The sequence below is a fragment of the Stegostoma tigrinum genome, chromosome 10, assembly GCF_030684315.1.
Source record: "Stegostoma tigrinum isolate sSteTig4 chromosome 10, sSteTig4.hap1, whole genome shotgun sequence".
NCBI lineage: Eukaryota > Metazoa > Chordata > Chondrichthyes > Orectolobiformes > Stegostomatidae > Stegostoma > Stegostoma tigrinum.
In genome coordinates, this window is record NC_081363.1 from 18,188,653 (window position 1) to 18,207,843 (window position 19,191).

A 19,191-nucleotide genomic window follows, 5' to 3' on the forward strand; every position below is an offset into this window, starting at 1 on the left:
AACAAAAACAAAATTGCTGGAAAAGCTCAGCAGTCTGGCAGCATCTGTGAAGAGTTAACAGTTAACATTTCGGGTCCAGTGACCCTTCCTCCAAACTAAGGGTCACCGAACCCAAAATGTTATCTCTGTCTTTTCTTTCACAGATGCTGCCAGACCTGCTGAGCTTTTCCAGCAACTTTGTTTTTGTCTCTTTCAAGGGAGGTGAACAACCAAATACAAAACTTTCAATATGTAAAGCAAACAAAATCACAACTGAATAGGAAATCATGAGCATTATTCATGTGAAAATCTTCATTATTTATTCCAACCAAATACAACAGTCACAAAAAAGGGACTACCAGAATAACGTTGTTAGACAATGCTAAATTAAGTACATGTAATGATTTTGCAAAGAGTGTCAATACCTCTTTTTCAACTGAATCATTCAAATACTCGTATGTTTACTGCACAAAATATATAAACTTTCACTTCAGTAAAATGCTCCTGAGGATATTTTAAGTCTTTGTATCCCTCCATAAGTGATTAATTTCTATCAAGCAGCATGATAAAACCAAACTACTTCCAAATCTGTTGACTGGAGTTGTCATGTACTAATCCTGCTTAATCAGTATGAAACAGCACTTACGAACAATGATCCTATGCACTGAATAACAGGTTTACTTGATACAAAACAAAACATTCAGAAATCAAGCTGTCTGATCGCTGGCATTCAAGTATACTGACTGTACAGATTAATGAGGCAATATAATACCGAAAATCTAAAAACTACAACAACTATCCAACAATACCATTTTATGTTTTATTACCTATATGAAGTCATCCACTGACCTGGGCTAGCACTTTCCAATGGGCAACATCAGATTCCAACCTGGAGACCTCTTTGGAAAGCCTGTTAATTTCGTGCTGGGACCAGATTACATCTCCAAAATCCATGGTATCCCCATGGAATGTGGATGCGTGAGGCGTATCTACTGGCAGAAAGGCAGTGGAGGTTGTACTTGAGGTAACGGAAACTTGCGATGACTGAGCAGCAGATTGGAGCTTCTGTACTTGATCTTGTAAGGAATTCTGTCTGGCTTTCAAATGGCTTATTGTAACCTTAAAAAAAGGGCAAAACAACGAACGAAGCAATCACATTCATGAAGGTGAATTAAAACTCAATTCTAAATGAACTAAAGCCACAAGAAATTAGAATATATATGAGGTTTAAAATAGTTTTCCAAAAATTTAAGAGTCATTTATAGCACAAATGGAGGCCATTCAAACCTTCATATCTATGCCAGCTCCCTGATGGGCAATCCAGTCAATCCCCTTCCATAACTCAACCCCCAGTCCTGCAAGTTGCTTTCCACTAAGTGTCCATCCAACTTCTATTTAACCCCATTGTCTGTTCCAGTTTCCACAGCAACAGACAACTTTTGGTATTTTTGTGCAAGTAACGCTTCCTAGTTTTTAAAAAGGGAGAAATATAGTTATCCACTGCAGTCAAAAACAGGGGTGAGCACCCTCTGTGGGGTCAGTATCATCTTGTACCAGTCCTGGAACTGCATAATAACTGACAGGATGATGCTTCTCCCCAGCGGACAAAGCACAACTGGCCAACGCTCAGTGATGGGAAATGTGAAACTGGTAGACAGATCTAAAGTGCAAAACTATACTATTTGGTTGCATACACAGTGACACATCAAACCTAAGCATTTCCTATCCACATTTCAGCTGTCTAGAAGTTTTAATATCAATCATATTTCAAGCCCAGACTGAAAAATGCAGTAACAATTGAAAAATATAAAAAGGACCACATTCACTTGGCCCACCAATCGCGACTTGGTATTTTTGTGTGGCTAAGAAATTTAATAAAAATCTTACTGAGTTCCAAAAATACTGAGGGCTAGCCATGAGCACTGTTAGAATGATACTTATAGAATATACCCATGAGTGGTGAAACATGTTAAATGCTGGTCCACTCAGGTTCTCTTACAACCCAGTGAGAAAGTGGAGCCTTAAAACTGGCCTTTGGCTTTGCAGCAACAAATGAATTTGGTAATTAAAATCTAATGACAGTACAAATTGACTATTTAAATATAATAAAGAATGAATGCATTCCCATTTCCTAGTTCACGCGTGCTTTTCCTTCAAATACACAGCACATGGTTTTGAAGTAGCATTTAAAATCCAGTACACTCCCTCCTGAGAATTGCATTGAACATCTATGATACAATCCACTTCAGTTGGTCAGATTCAAATAATACAACAATGTTTTTGTTTAAAAGGTACGGTGTCATTTGTGAAATGAAAAATGGACCAAGGGTCAAAGAACACCACAGAGGATTAAGCTCTTCGACCCATTAAGCCTGTGCAGATGCATGATGGTTTTTCTAAACTAAAAGCCTTTTGTTCTCTACACAGAGCATATCCCTCTATTCACGACCTATGCACGTGCCTGTCAAAATCCTTCTTAAACACTGCTGCGGTATCTGCTTCTACCACTTCTTCTGCAAGTGCATTCCAGGCACCTTCCGTTAAAAAAAACCTGCCTGTCCCATTTCCTTTAAACTTTCACCTTTTACATTAAATCTATGCCCCTCGTAAATGATAGTTCCAAGGAAGGGTCACTGGACCTGAAACATTAACTCTGATTTTTTTTTCTTCACAGGTGCTACCAGACCTGCTGAGCTTTTCTAGCAACTTTGTCTTTGTTGTTGTAAATGATATTTCTACATTTGTAAAAATCTGTCTATTGATCTATCCTAGCCTCTCATCATTTTTTAAACTTCTATCAGGTTGCCCCCTTAGCCTCCAAAGTTGAAGCGAAAGCAAGTCTGTCCAATCTCTCGTCATAGCTAATACCCTCCAAACCAGGCAATATCCTGATAAACCTTTTCCGTACCTCACGTCAGGAGGTTTTAAAATGCACAACAGCAGATAAATCCCCAGGACCAATCAAATGTTCCCTAGGACATTGTGGGAAGCCAGGCAAGAAATTATGGAGATCAGTTGTAGCCACTGTTGAGATGCCAGAAGACTGGCAGGTGGATAATATTGTGTTTTTTTTTAAAAAGAAAGGCTGCAAGGAAAAGCCAAGGAATTACAGACTAATTACAGGAATTACAGAGCTCGATGGTGGTTAAGTTGTTGGGAGGGGATTCTGAGAGACTGGATTTACACACATTTGAAGAGGCAAGGACTGATTAGGCATAGTCAACACGGTTTTGTGCACGTGAAATCACATCTCACAAACTTGATTTGAGTTTTTGAGGACATAACCAAGAGGATCGATGAAGGCAGAGCAGTAGACGTTGTCTACATGGATTGCCTTGTTGCAGCGTGGCAAGGCCACATTTGGAGTACTATGTGCAATTCTGGTTGCCCTACTAAAGGAAGATTATTATTAATCTAGAAAGAGCGCAGAAAAGATTTATTCGTATGCCACGTGGAGTGGAAGGTTTGAGTCATAAGGAGACGTCAGATAGGCTCGGACTTTTCCCCTAAAGCATAGGAGATTGAGGGGTGAACTTACAGAGGTCACGAAATCATGAAAGGCATAGATAAGGTAAACAGCCAACAGCTTCTCCCCATGGACAGGAGTCTAAAAATAAGGGGCAAATATTTAAGGTGAAAGAGGAGAGATATCAAAGGGTCCAGAGGAGCAATTTTTTCCCCCACAGAGAGTGGTTAGTTTCTGGAATGGGCTACCAGAGATATTGATGAAAGACAGTACAATTTTGTGATTTAAGGAATATTTAGTCAGGTACATAGGGGAGATAGGTATGGAGGGATATGAACCAAACACAGATAAATAAGACTCATTTAATTGTAAAAATTGGGTGGTATAGGCAAGTTGAGGCAAAGGGACTTGTCCAAGCTGTAGACCTTTGACTCTGTGGACATGTATGCCTAGATCCCTCTGTATCTTGATGTTTTTAAGAGTTCTGCCATTTATTTTATATTTTGCTCCTGCAATAAATGTCCTAAAATCATCACTTTGCATTTGCTCAGATTAAATTCCGTCTGTCATTTATCTACCCAAGTCTCCAGCCTATCTATACCCTGCTGTATCCTCTGGTAATCCTCATCAGCTGCAGCTCCCCAATCTTTGAGTCACCTGAAAACTTAGTAATCAGACCACCTAAATTGTCCTCCAAATCATTTATATATATTACATACAAGAGGGATCCCAGCAGTGGTCCCTGCGGAACACCACTGCTCACGGATCTCCAGTTAAAAAACACCCTTCTACTACTACTACTGCCACTACCACTACCCTGTCTATGATCAAGCCAGTTCTGTCTCCATCTTGCCAGGTCACTGCAGACCTCACCTTCTGTATCAGCCTATCATGAGAGACCATGTCAAAAACCTTGTTAAAGTTCATGTGGACAACATCACTGCCTTGCCTTCAGTAATTTTTGTCTGTTTTTTTTTGAAGAACTATCAAGTTTGAAATTTGACTTCCCCCACACAGAGCCATGCTGCCGACCTCTAATAAGTCCAAATTTTTCAAACTGAGAGTAAATCCTGTTCCCAAGAATCTTCTCCAATAATTTCTCTACAACGTAAGGCTCGCTCCCCTGTAATTGCCCAGATTATCCCTGTTGCCTTTCTTAATTGAAGGAAAAACATTGGCTATTCTCCAGTGGGATCTCTCCTGTGACTAAACAGGATATGAAAATTTTGTAGAAGGCCCCAGCAATTCCCTCCCTCAAACCTTGAAATCAAACCATGGGAGAGGAACTTGTTTCAGCAATAGCAATGTACACACCTACAATAAGAAATTAAGTGATTCTCCGGTTCTTTATTCATTTCAGATTGAAAGGAAAATAAAGAAATTTTCATTTATCCTGTTGTGATTTAGGTTGTTAATCAGTCTGTCACTGAAAGGCCCCAGGGTCGATCTGTGGTTCGAGTTAATTTAGCTAATTGCTTCAGATGCTGCAACTGGTCTTATTTCAGCTGAACTGGGAAAGGAGAAGCAAACATCTTGTTAGCATCTCAGAACCAATCGCTAGAGAGAAGCCTTCACTGGACAGCCAGACACTGCAAGAGGACAGGACTAGGAAAGTGTATGATGCTTCTTGTCGACGAATACCCTGTCAACACTCATTTGTCAATGCACACACACGAAAGATAATCACTTCAATAAGTAGTACGGCAACACCAGTATCCACAAAGAAAATATTCTCCCTTTGAACAAAAATAAAATTCATGAGAAAGGACAAACTAATAGCTTGGGAGAAAATTAAAATTGCTGCAGTAGCCCTTATCTAAAAAGGCACTTCACAATTTATTTGGCCCTGAAACAAAAAGCCCTATTGTTAACGGAATAAAAATGCACTAAACCCTTGACCTACTTCTTTCTGCTGCAGCTGGTTTCTGTATTCCGAAGATAGCTGCTTTATCTGGAGTTCTGCGGCTGCCTCTTTCTCTTCTAGATCAGAATAAAGTTTCTTCAACCGTTCATACTGGAATTGGAAAACAAATGCATTTAAAAACGCTTAATGAAAAGGAAAATGTGCAGATGCACAAAGGGGTTTCTAATTCACATAAAATATATTGCATGCGTTTTCTCCAACGTAAACCATAAGGGGCACACATAACATACATTTAAATCCAGCTGCCAAATTGTGCGCGTTCACACTCCACAAACTCACAATAAATGCAATGTTGTACAGAGGACTTGTTTGAATGGAAAGTTTGGAATGGGATGACCTGGCTGACTCTGAAGTGGAGCAAGACACCTCTCTGGGGGCTCTTATTCTTTTATGTTCCAATGCAATATCACTATCCTGAAACTACAGTGAAATACTCAACAGATTTAGGCAAATGACCTGCACTGAGTACTTGACTCTGGCTTAGTTAAGTGGTGTATCCAGAATGGACTTCACTATGAAGGAATTAGGAGTAGAGCAATTTAAATGGACTGAATATTTAATATGATAGATTTTACTTTAAATTTCTCAATTGAAATTTATTTTATAACTAAATTCTGTTCACCACAGGCTATGAATTTTTAGGGATACATTGTATTGCGGTCCCCTAGACACCGCAGCTTTTCTTGTGTTTCATCTTCTAATTAGATATCTTCAAATGTTGTAATGCCTGAAACACTGGAGCTATTTTTGCCTTTGACTAACTTGCATTGGAGAAATAATTAACATTCTAGCTGATAAACTATTAAAGAACATAACTGATCTTCATCGAATCCAGTTTCCACTGAAAGACAGACAAGACTATACCTGAAAAGCAATGTTAAGGTCTTTCCAATTCTCCATTCGACAATTTCCACATTGAAATGGCTCTAGAGTTCCATCCCAACTGTTCAAGTGTGTTTTATGGAAAACTTACAACAAAATTAATGAAGTAGACTTCGACAGCTACAGCCTGTATTATTATAATTTGAGGATTCTACCGTGCATTTACTGAACCCCATTGCTTGGTGCACGAATTTTCCGACAAACATCACATTATCATTAACAACTTATTCCAGTTTTACAGACCTTAACCTATAACAAAGTTGAAAAATTGAAAATTCTAGGATCAGAAGAATCACACCAAGAATGACAATTTCAAAATATGTTGAAATAACTGTTAAATCTAGTCTTACATTCAAGATGATCAGTCGTGCTAAAACCTTACGGTACTGCACTCACGTATGGATAACCTGAAAGAAGGCAATCTCAATTTATTTCAAAACATGATTTAATGTACGGAATGAACCTGATATCAAAGAATCAAAAAAAAGTGAATGGCCAATGTTTCAAGAAACATGGAAAATGAGTCATTTTAAACAGCTACCCAAGCAGAGTCTAACGTTTCAAAAGTTCACTACTTGTAGTATAAAGCATTCGTATATAAACCTCTGACTTCTGTGCTGAGTAAGCTGTTTCAACATCCTTCAATCTGGAATTGGATACATGTAATTCACTGGCAGCATCTGAAATGCAAGCACAGAACAGAAATGGGCATTCATTTTCACATGGTTTAATGTCATACCAATAACATGATCCTTATCTTAAGTTGATGAAATAGTACTCCATTAAAGCAAGGATAAACAAAATTACAAATCCTTCACTTGAATCTTATCCTTCGTATTACACTAGTGAGTATCCTTTAGATTCTTTGGAATTTTCTGCCTGGAAAAAATAACTGAAGGAAAGTCTATGAATAAGGGTCTATTAAGGCTGAGGTAGACAGATCCTTTGTAAAGCAAGGGGATGAAATATTATCAGAGATTGCAGAAATATGGATGTGACTGCAATCACATCAGCCATGTCCCTTCTGTAACAGTACAAAAATGCACATAGCACTGTACCTGCAGCCTAAGCAGTTATTTTTCGGCAAACCGTTTCTTCACTCATTGGCCTCATTACTCATACCATCATGCTTACTGGTATTCTTTATGGCTTTGTAGATTTTCACAGACTTATGGATGTTAACTTACAGGTTCATCCAAGAAATAATGGATTCTATAACAAATGCTTCCACTTGGGCAACATGTAATATCCTTATTCTGTTGTATGTGCAGGTAAAAATCACCCAATATTATTGCACAATCATGCTTATACAAACTCTCGATACAGTCTTATTCTTTGATTCTGTCCCTAAAATATATTAACACATACTTAGAAACAAACTGCAAAAATTCAAACTGCCACAAAAACATAATTTAAAGAGCTCTTTGCAGTCATTTTTTTTTACTAAATCTACTCCCTGCTTCATTCACAGATTGAAACTATGATTGCTCAGTCCAAATTCAAAATATGTATATACCTGTACAACCAAGGTAAACAAAACGAAACAATTTTTGTAGTGTTCTGTGGCTAAATAAATTATGTTTCATAAATTATTTTTCACCTTCTGCAGTATTACTTATTTTGTACATTATCCAGCTCAATTTTGAAGACAACTACTTTTGCTCAGAATTCAGGCCAGATCTTATTCTCTTACTGAAATTCCTCTGAACAGCCAGGATTCCTAATTTTTGACTCTTCCGCATCCAGCTCTGTTTATATTGAACACAATAATGTATTGACATTATTTCTCAAACCATCCCTATTATCACATCAATTACTGATCTCATGTAATTGAATTAACGAACTACATTTCTTCCTGACCTGTACTTGACATAGACCTGAATACATATCCTAAAAACACTGCCCCTTGGCACTGTACATTTCAGTCTATCTTGACATAGTTAAAACTCACCCAATGTAATGACACAGCTTGCTGAATTATTTGCAATATTCCCTCTACACTAATACAAAAACCAAACATTGCACCTGCTGGAAATCTGAAACAGAGATTGCTGGAGAAACTCAGCAGGGCCTATATCACAATTGCATCAGTAAAGGGATCACACAAGGATGCACACTGGGGAATCACTAGGAGTGGAAGTGTTACAAATGCAGAGTAACTCCCAACTTATGATTACTGAAATCTCCAAAGTGATTACAGTTCTGGATTATTCTGAAGACTGCAGGCTCATGGTGCACTATGGACTTGAGCATGTAATTTAAGTTGACATGTCAGTATAAAGAGTCATAGAGAGTCAGAGATCTTACAGCATGGGAAAGGACCTTAGATCCATTGCATCCATGACACTTTCCAACACTTGGAGCATAGTCTTGTATTCTATAGTGTTTCAAGTGCTCATCTAAATACTACTTAAGCATCTTCATGGCTCCTGCCTCTGACCACACTTTAAGGGGTGAGTTCCAAATGTCTATCACCTTCTGGGTCAATTTTTGTCTCTCAAATCCTATCTGAACCTCCTGTTCCCAATGTTAAAACTGCGCCCTCCAACCATCTAAAAGTGATCTAGGACACCTTTTTTCAGCAACTTATTCTGGTTTAAAGCTAACTGATCAACTGGAATTAGACCAAGATTTGGGCATGTTTATTTTGTATAAATAAAGGAGGTATGGCATAGCTATACTGCCATATGAATCCTCCTCGAGTACAGTGACCATCTCCAGAGACATAGTTCTACATAAATATTCACTGTTCTCCAAAGGATTGTCACACAAAACTCAAAAATATTTTTCCATCTTTGTATTCCCATGAGTGAATTCTAGTCTTCAGCAAGTATATGAACCACCTTTAAAGAGGAATTTGGCTACCTTAGTTTATTGTCATACTCACCAACTGCATTTTTAAGGATTCATTTAACTGCATTTTTCTCTTCAATTCAAATACTTTTGCTCTGAATTACAGTCCATTCATTTATCCTAGCACTGTGAAGAGGAGTTAACTAAGGAGAGATGACAGCCTAGCGGTATTATCGCAGAACTGTTAATTGGGAGATGTGGGTTTGAATCCCTCCATGGCAGATGGGGGAATTTGAATTCAATAAATATCTGGATTCAAGAATTTAATGATAACCATGAATCCATTGTCGATTGTCTGGAAAAACCCATCTGGTTCTAAAGTGTCCTTTAGTGAAGGAAACTGCCATCCTTACCTGGTCTGGCCTATATGTGACTCCAGAACAACAGCAATGTGATTGACTTTTAACTAATTAGGGATGGGCAACAAATGCTGGCCCAAGCAGCAAAGCCCCTCATCCTGTTAATGAATAAAGAAATCAAAAAATCACAAATCGGTGTTTCTCTCTCTCCACAAATGCTACCAAACCTGCTCGGTGTTTCCAGCATTTTTCCAACGTTTTTCCAACATCCACATCATTTAACTTTTGGATCAGTTTGCTGCCATTTCTCTTCCAGGAATGCCAACTTCAAGTTCTGCTTAATTCTCTCAGTCACCTTTTTTCCCTTTTTACAGAGTCAGAGTCATACAAGCATGGAAACAGACCTGTTGGTCCAACCAGTCCGCGCAACAAGAATCCCAAACTAGTCCCACCTGCCTGTGCTTGGCCCATGTCCCTCCAAATATTTCTTGTTCATGTACTTATCTAAATGGCTCTTAAAACATTCTAAGTGTATCTGCATCCACCACTTCCTCTGGAAGTTCATTCCACACATGAACCACTGTATAAAAAAAACTGCCCCTCGTGTCTTTTTAAAATCATTCTCCTCCCACCTTAAAATTATGTCCCCTAGTCTTGAAATACCCCATGCTAGGGAAAAGACAGCTGGCATTCACCTTATCCATAGCTCACATTATTTTGCAAACCTCTATATGATCACCTCTCAACCTTCTGCATTTTCATCTTCTCAGATATTCCTCAATGCCTCCGTGTCAAAGTTCTGGTACACCTGCCTCAACAGACTGTATCTACACCACTTGATCTGTCTGCAGTAGCTCAAAAAGATGGCTCACCATCACGGTCTCTGGGGCAATTAGGGATGGGCAATAAATACTGGCTATATCAGCAACATCTAAATGCCATGACAAAACGTTTTCATAAAAATCATGCAGAGGAAAAGTCAGACTATGGGCTCATCTATTAGACTAAATCTTTTCCCATACACACATCCGTTTGGTGGAAATGACAAATTTCTTCATTTTGATTACTACAGTTTTGTTTTGAATGCTAATGAGGTGCTTCAAAAAAATTCAATCAAACACTGTGGAATTAAACAGGAGGACTGAAATGCAAACTGTTAGTTTACCATCAATGATTTCAGCAATGATCATCTGTTGACTGCTGATATGTTTATACTCATTAGGTAAATCAAGCATCACAAAATTAATCATCCTGTATGTCAGATTCAGAATGAAGCAAACAGTCACTGCAGTAAATGCCAGACTAGGAACAGCACCAGGAGGTGAACATAAAATGGCAAAATCCCTTCACTGGATTTAAATGCAGCATATTTCCAATGTGGGAGCAAATTACTGCAGATACTAGAATCTCCACTGAAAACAAAAGTTGCTGGAAATCACAACATATCTCATCTCCTGTATTTCCGTATTTCTTGTTTGCTTATGGATAGTCTCATTGCAAACATGTACTTAAAACAAAAGATGCTGGAAATCACAGTTGGTCAAGCAGCATCTGTGACAAGATGCCAAACTAACATTGAATCTAGAGGACTCTTCATCAGGGCTGGACGAAGAATCATCTAGACTCGAAATGTTAGCTTGCTCTCTCTTCACGGATGCCGCTTGTCCCGCTGTGATTGCCAGCATCTTTTGTCTTAAGCATGTTTCCAATGAGACTATCCATGAACAAATGAGAAAATGGAAATACAGGAGATGAGGTACATAAACGACTTTTTTAAAATTCATAGCTTGCCTAGGCAGCAAGGCCATCATCCTATCATGAGCCATCCCTAGCAGCCACCTGCAATCTGACCTCACCAAGACGGATATATTTCCCTCCACACCTTTATCTGCCTTCTGGAGGGACCGCGCTCTCCTCGATTCTGTTGTCCATTCCACACGCACCACCCTAACCCCACCACTGTTCCCTGCAACTGCAGGAAGTGCTACACCTGCCCCCCTCACCTCCATCCCAGGCCCCAAAAAAATCTTCCACATTAAACAGATGTTCATCTGCACACCAGCTAATGTGGTCTATCATATCCGCTGTTCTCGATGTGGCCTCCCCTACAACAGGGAAACCAAGTGGATGCTCAGAGATCGCTTTGTGGAGCACTCATGCTCGGTTCACGACAAACGACAAAACTTCCCGGTCGCAAACCACTTCAACTTCTCCTCCCACTCCCTGGATGACATGTCCATCTTGGGCCTCCTCTAGTGTCACACTGCTGCCATCTGGATACTGGAGGAACAGTACCTCATATTGGGCCTTGGAACCTTACAACCCAATGCCTTCAGTGTGTATTTTACTAGCTTCAAAATCTCCCCACCCCCGACTTCATCCCAAGACCAGCCATCCCTCTCATCCCTGCCTTCTTGACCTGTCCATCTTCTCCCCAACCTATCCACTGCTCCCACCTCACTGACACCCACATTTCCTACCTACAATCACCTTTACTAGCTCCATCCCCACCTCCTTAATCTGTCCGTCTTCTCTGCAACCCATCTGCTCCATTATCTGCCTTTTATCACTCCTCACCCCCCTCTATTTTTTCGCCCCCCCAGAGTCCCCTTCTCCTCCCCCATTTCTGAAGGGTCCAGACCAGAAACATCAGCTTTCCTGCTCCTCTGATGCTGCCTGGCCTGCTGCATTCATCCAGTTCTACACCTTGTTACCTCAGGTTGGTTGGTGCTTAGCCATCTTCTTGAACTGCTGCAATCTATTTGATATGGATAGATCCATAATGCTGTTAGGCAGGGAGTTCCAGTAGCACTGAAGGAATAGTGATATATTTTCCAGTCTGAATGGTGAGTGGTTTAGAGGGGAACTTATGGGGTCAGTGTTTGAATGTATCTGCTGCCAATGTCCTTCTCAAGGTAGAAGGAACCTTGGTAGGTAGTTGCAGTTCATCTTGCAGATGATCCACATTGCTGCACTTTTACAGTCATAGAGTCATACAGCATGGGAACAGACCCTTCAGTCCAACCAGACCACACTGAATACACTCCCAAACTACACAAATCCTGGTCGCCTGCCTGCGTGCACTTGCCCCATATCCTTCCAAACCTTTCCTATTTGTGTACTTAACCAAATGTCTTTTAAAAGTTGTATCTCTATCTGCATCCACACTTTCTCTGGCAGTTCATTCCACACACGAACTACTGTGTTTAAAAAAATTGCCCATGTCCTTTTTGAATCTTTCTCCTCTCACCTTAAAAATATGCCCCCTAGTTTTGAACTCCCTCATCCGAGGGAAAAGACCCCCGTCATTCAGCTTATCTATGCCTTTCATGATACTATAAACCTCAATAAGATCACCCCAGAACCTCCTATGCTTCAGCTGAAAATAGTCTCAGAAAATAATCCAGCTTCTCCTCTTAACTCAAGTCCTCCATTCCTGGTAACATGATTGTAAATCTCTCCTGAAACCTCTCCAGTTTAATATTCTTTTCTATAACACGGTAACTAGAACTGCACAAAGTACTCCAGAACTGGACTGACCAACATCCCAACATGACGTCCCAACTCCTACACTCAAAAGTCTAAGCAATGAAGGAAAGCATGCTAAAGTCTTCTTAATCACCCTGTCTAACTGTGACACAAATTTCAAAGAACTATGTATCTGAACGGCCTAGATCTCTCTGTTCTGCAATTCTACTCAGGGACCTACCATTAATAGTATACACCCTGTCTTTCTTTGTATAGTGCCATACCTCAGATTTATCTAAATTAAACTCCATCCGGCGCTCCTCAGCCCAAATGCTGAAGATCTCTTTGTAATCTTAGATAGCCTTCTTCACCGTCTACCATACCACCAATTTTGCTGTCATAAACGTGGGCCAAATCAAATGGGCTGCTTTGTCATAGATATTGCCAAGCTTTTTGAAGTGCTGTTGGAGGTGCTCTCATCCAAGTGTGTGGGGAGTATTCTATCATACTGACTGTGCCTCATAGATTTGAAGAATCAGAAGGTAAGTTACATTGCTGGGCTCTGACCTGCTCTTGCATCATAGTATTCACATAATTAGTCCAGTTCAGCTTCTGGTCAATAGGAACTCACACGATGTTGACAGTGGGATTATACAGTGATATGAATGACATTGGTTGTCAAAGGATTTACATTGTTGGAGGTGGTCAATGACTGGCACTTGCGCTGTATGAGTGTTACATGCCACTTGTCAGCCCAAGCCTTGTTGCATTTAGGCTGGACTGCGTCAGTATCTGAGGTGAGATGGATGCTGAACCTATTCAATCAACAAACATTTCTACTTCTGACCAACTGATTCCAGGAAGGTCATTGATGAAGCAGCTTAAGGCCAGTACCATGCGCAATATCCGCTGAGAGGTCCTGAAACAAAGAAGACTGACCTCCGACAACCACAGACACAGCCACCTTTTCTTCTAAGAACTATGATTCCAACCAGCAGAGAATTTCCCAGCTCTTTCCTACTGACTCCAGATGTGCTGGAAGTCCCTGATACCACATTTGGTCAAATGCAGCCTTATTATCCATGGCAGTTATTCTCACCTCAGTTACGTAATCCAGCTTTTCTATACACAGAAAACTTGCCTCGTTAAATAGTGGCTTCTAATTCAATGGCAAGAGTGGTGAGGGCACAAGACAGGGGGCAGCCAGGGAAGTAAACTAATATATTCGGGCAGTGGCTAAACCCAGAACACTACATGTATAGTGTCTCCTAACCATCTTCCTCCTCTAACTGAAAAAAAAGACTGTGTGGAGGGTCGGTAAGGTAGGCTTCCTTTTTTTTTCCTTTTTATCTCTTTGGCAATCTAGAGTAGAAGGAATGGAACCTAGAGCAGTTGCACGTTCCTCTTGTAGGAAGCGGGAGGTATGGGTCACCAGTAGTGTCTCTTCTGACATCACCTGCCAGAAGTGAACCCAACTTCAGCTCCTCACAGACCATGTTAGGGAACTGCAGCTGGAGCTGGATGAACTCTGGATCATTCAGGAGGCAGAGGGGGGGTGACAGATATGAGTTATAGGGAGGTTGTCCCATCCAAGTTACAAGATAAAGGTAGCTGGGTGGCCATCAGAAGAGGGAAAGGGAATAGGCAGACAGTGCAGGGATCCTGTGGCCGTTTCCTCAATAACAAGTATGCCGCTTTGGATACTGTTGGGGGCGGACCTACCAGCAGAAAGCCATAACAGCCAGGCTTCTGGCACGGGGCCTGAATCCGTGGCTCAGAAGGATTCATACCAGTGCTATGATTTAGTGAGGCTAGGAATAGAGACCGAGTGCAGCTGAACACGTGACTACAGGGCTGGTGTAGGAGGAACAGCTTCAGATATGTGGATCATTGGGATACTTTCTGGGGAGGGGGGGACCTGTACAAGAAGGCCTGGTTGCACCTGAACTGGAGAGGCACCAATATCCTAGGTGGGAGGTTTGCTAGACATCTTCAGGAGGGTTTAAACTAGTTTGGCTGGGGGATGGGAGCCAGAGCTACAGATCAGAGGATGGGGTAGCTGTTGTACAGGTAGATACAGTATGCAGAGTGTCTATGAGGAAGGATAGACAGTTGACAGGGCAAAGCTGCAGTCAGCACGACAGATTGAAGTGTGTCTATTTTGACGAAGGAAGTGTCAGGAATAAGGGTGACAAACTTAAGAGCACTGAGCTACTATGTTGTGGCCATTACAGAGACTTGGATAACACAGATGCAGGAATGGTTGTTCGACGTTCTGGGATTTAGAGGTTTCAAAAGAAATAGGGAGAGAAGTAAAAGAGGGAGGGAGTGGCAGTGATAATCAGGGATGGTATCATAGCTGTAGAAAGGGAGGTAGTTGAAGAGGGTTTGTCGGCTGAGTCAGTAGGGATGGAAGTCAGAAACAAAAGGAGCAGTCGCTTTACTGGGAGTTTTCAATAGATCCTCCAATAGCAAAACAGAAACTGAGGAACAGATTGGGAGGCAGATTGTGGGAAGGTGCAGAAATAATAGGGTTGTTGTCATGGGTGACTTCAACTTCGCTAATATAGACTGGAACGCCTTAAGTGCAAAGAGTTTGGATGGAGCAGATTTTGTCAGGCATAGCCAGGAAGGATTCCTGACTCAATATGTACATGGGCCAGAAAGGGGAGGCCATACTGGATTTAGAACTCAGCAACGAACCAGCTCAAGTGTCAGATCTCTTGGTGGGAGAACATTTCATTGATAGTGGTCACAACTCTCTGACTTTTGCTATAGTCGTGGAGAGGGATAGGAGCAGATGGTATGGGAAAGTATTTAATTGGGGGTAGATGGAATTATCATTCTATTAGGCAAGATCTGCGGAGCATAAATTGGGAACAGGTTTTCTCAGGGAAATACATAATACAAATGTGGAGCTTGTTTAGAGCACTTGCTACGATTTCTGGATAGGTTTGTCCCACTGAGGCAAGGAAGGGACGGCAAGGTGAGGAACTTTGGATGACAAGACACGTGGAACATCTAGTCAAGAGGAAGAAGGAAGCTTACTTAAGGTTGAGGAAGCAAGGATCAGACAGGGCTCTAGAGGGTTACAAGGTAGCCAGGAAGAAACTGAAGAATGGACTCGGGAGAGCTAGAAGAGAGTATGAAAAAGCCTTGGTGGTTAGGGTTATGCAAAACCCCCAAGGCATTCTATACTTACATGGGGAACAAGAGGATGGCCAATCAGGTTTAGTGGAGGAAACCTGTGCATGGAGTCAGAGGATGTAGGGGAGGTCCATAGTGAATACTTTGCTTCAGTATTCACCAATGACAGGGACCTTGACATTTGTGAGGACAGCATGAAACAGAATGAAATGCTCAAACAGGTTGATATTAGGAGGGAGAGTGTGCTAGAAATTTTGAAAAAAACATGAGGATAGACAATGGGCCAGAAAGGATATACCCAAGGTTTCTACAGGAAGGGGAAAGATTGCCGCGCCTTCAGCAATGATCTTTGCGTCCTCACTATCCACTGTAGTACCAGATGACTGGAGAATGGAAAATGTTATTCAATTGTTCAAGAAAGAGAATATGTATAATCCTGGGAATTACAGACCAGTCAGTTTTACCTATGTGGTGGGCAAATTATTGGAAAAGATTCTGAGACATAGTATTTGGTTATTTGGAAAAGCATAGCTTGATTAGAGATAGTCAGCATGGCTTTGTGAAGGGCAGGTTATGCCTCACAAACCTTACTGAATTCTTTGAGGATGTGACAAAACATATTGAAGAAGGTTTAACAGTGATGTGGTGTATACGGATTTTAGCAAGGCATTTGACAAGGCTCTCCATGGCAGGCTCATTCACAAAATGAGGCGGCATGGGATTCGGGGAAATTTGGTGTCCAATAGAAGACAGAGGATGGTAACAGATGGAAAGTATTCAGCTTGGAGCTCGGTGACCACTGGTATTCCGCAGGGATCTGTTCAGTGAGCTCTACTCTTTGAGATCCTTATAAATGACTTGAATGAGGAAGTGGAAGCGTGAGTTAGTAAGTTTGCCAATGACACTAAGGTTGGTGGAGTAGTGGATAGTGTGGAGGGCTGTTGTATGTTGCAATGGGACACTGACTGGATGCAGAGCTGGGCAAAGAGGCGACAGATGGAATTCAACCCAGAAAAGTGTAAAGTGATTCATTTTGGAAGGTTGAATTTGAATGCAGGATACAGGGTTAATAGCAGGATTCTTGGCAGTGTGGAAGAACAGAGGAATCCTGAGGTCCACACCCATAGATCCCTCGAAGTTGCTACCCAAATTGATAGGGCTGTTAAGAAGGGGTGTGGTGTTGGCTTCCATTGGATTGGGAATTGAGTTTCGGAGCCTTGAGGCTATGCTGCAGCTCTATAAAACCCTGGTTAGACCACACTTGGAATATTGTGTTCAGTTCTGGTCGCCTCACTGTAGGAAAGATGTAGAAGCTTTAGAGAGGATGCAGAGATTTACCAGGATGCTGTCAGCTATGCCCTTTCAGGGGCTGTTTTTCTTAGTTCTCATGAGATGTGGACATCACTGACAAGGCTGCTGCCCATCCTCAAATGTCCTTGAACTGGCTCTCTTTCATAACCATTTTAGATGGGAGTTAAGAGACAGTCACATTTGTGGATCTGGATCAGGATCACACATTGGCCAGAATGGATGACAATGGCAGATTTTGTCCCCTCAGAAGACATTAGTGAACCAGATGGGTTTGCAAGCTGTACAGTAGCAGCAAAAGTAATGAAGTAGAAAACCACAAAGCCACACAATGCATAAATCACCAAAGTGACTCTAGTCACAATGCATCATTTTACAATCTACACACATCTCCTGTTTCCCTCCCAGAGATCTTTTTCATTAAGTCTTTCTACCATTAGCCAAATAACTTGCTCGATTACTGCTTCGAGTAAAAACCGAAATCACAAAGTTTGACCCTCAGCAGCAACTCAAGTGCAAACTTCACTTGTTTTCAACTTCAACTTGCATTTCGCCAAGCACACATGAGCCACTGCAATCAGGCAGCTTTTTAAGAACAATATTTTCTTTACTTTTGCATTTAAAATTATTCCTGATTCTGCTTAAGAATAGTAATCTAGTCATTAATATAGCTGAAATAGAATGATTTCAAAAATATATGCATTTTTAATCTGGAGTGAGTAACTCAACAAATATAACTGAAAATTACTTTTAAAACTATACATTTGTTAATTACATTAATCTACCATAGTCACTAGGAGTAAATCCAATAATGTCAAATGTTTTAACATAAGCCTTTCAAAGACCTTGCACAAAAAAAGCTTAATTTTTCCAGCTTGCTCCAACACAGAGAAATAGACAATAATCAGCATTACAAGTTTCTGCTTATTAAGTCGATCCCAAAGTAATATCATTCATATCTCAGTTGAGGACTTCACTTACTTGATGCTTTCTTGAATATTTCTCTGGGCTGTTGGGATTTGTTTTTACGGTTCTTTTCCAAGTCCACTAGCATAAATTTTTCTTAACTCTGGTGGCCTAATTTATTTTTAAATTCTAACAATTTGAAGATTTCTATTCAGACTCTCCTCGTTTGGAAAGTATACAGAAGAGAAAACATCTTTGTTGGGGTGACTTGTTCCCCTGAACTGAATAAATCTTGGTTCTCCTGCCAGGAGAAAAAAAAAATATTTTCTTCTGAACTGAAGCAGTATTCATCTGAACTAAAAGTTTGAACCTTTTGTTCTGAAGGTAACACTTAAATTAATGCCTTAATTCTGGATGAGAGTTTGGTCGCTGAGCTGGAAGGTTAGTTTTCTGACGTTTTGTCACCATTCTAGGTAACATCATCAGTGAGCCTCCGACAAAGCGCTGGTGTTATTTCCTGCTTTCTATTTATCTGGTTAGAAAGTGGGACATAACACCAGCGCTTCGTCGGAGGCCCACTGATGATGTTACCTAGAATGGTGACGAAACGTCTGAAAACTAACCTTCCAGCTCAGCAAGCAAACTCACATCCAGAACTTCAACCTGAGCTACAAATCTTCTCAAAACTCGCTAATGCCTTAATGTATTTGCTCTGCCTGTGATAAATCCAACAGTACGAACACTATCTATTGGCACCACAGAAATTTTTGCACAAATTTGACTGTAATTACATACTTGTAAGTGCTGTATGAGGTGACTTTTTCAAATTGATTTTTTCATCATAATTTTTAAAAATTCACAGAACTGGCACATTTCCGTCTGCCTTCTGAATCCAAAAACAATACATCACACTTCCAGCACACTATTCTTACCTTGGTGAGATTACTACATAGAAAACA

General features: G+C 40.7%; 1 protein-coding gene across 3 annotated transcripts in view; it reads right to left on the minus strand.

Moving 5' to 3' along the window:
• trip11 (thyroid hormone receptor interactor 11) overlaps positions 1-19,191 on the minus strand; it is a 117,612-nt gene that overhangs the window by 90,835 nt on the left and 7,586 nt on the right. For all 3 annotated transcript variants that reach the window (XR_009446224.1, XR_009446225.1, XM_059649045.1), the window contains exons 2-4: positions 6,855-6,931; positions 5,349-5,459; positions 829-1,098 (exon numbers count right to left, since the gene is read on the minus strand). Coding sequence is in view for 1 of the 3 variants with exons in the window: in XM_059649045.1 (XP_059505028.1) it covers positions 829-1,098; positions 5,349-5,459; positions 6,855-6,931 (458 nt within the window). In the remaining 2 variants the exon portion in view is untranslated. The remainder of the gene's footprint in view (positions 1-828; positions 1,099-5,348; positions 5,460-6,854; positions 6,932-19,191) is intronic.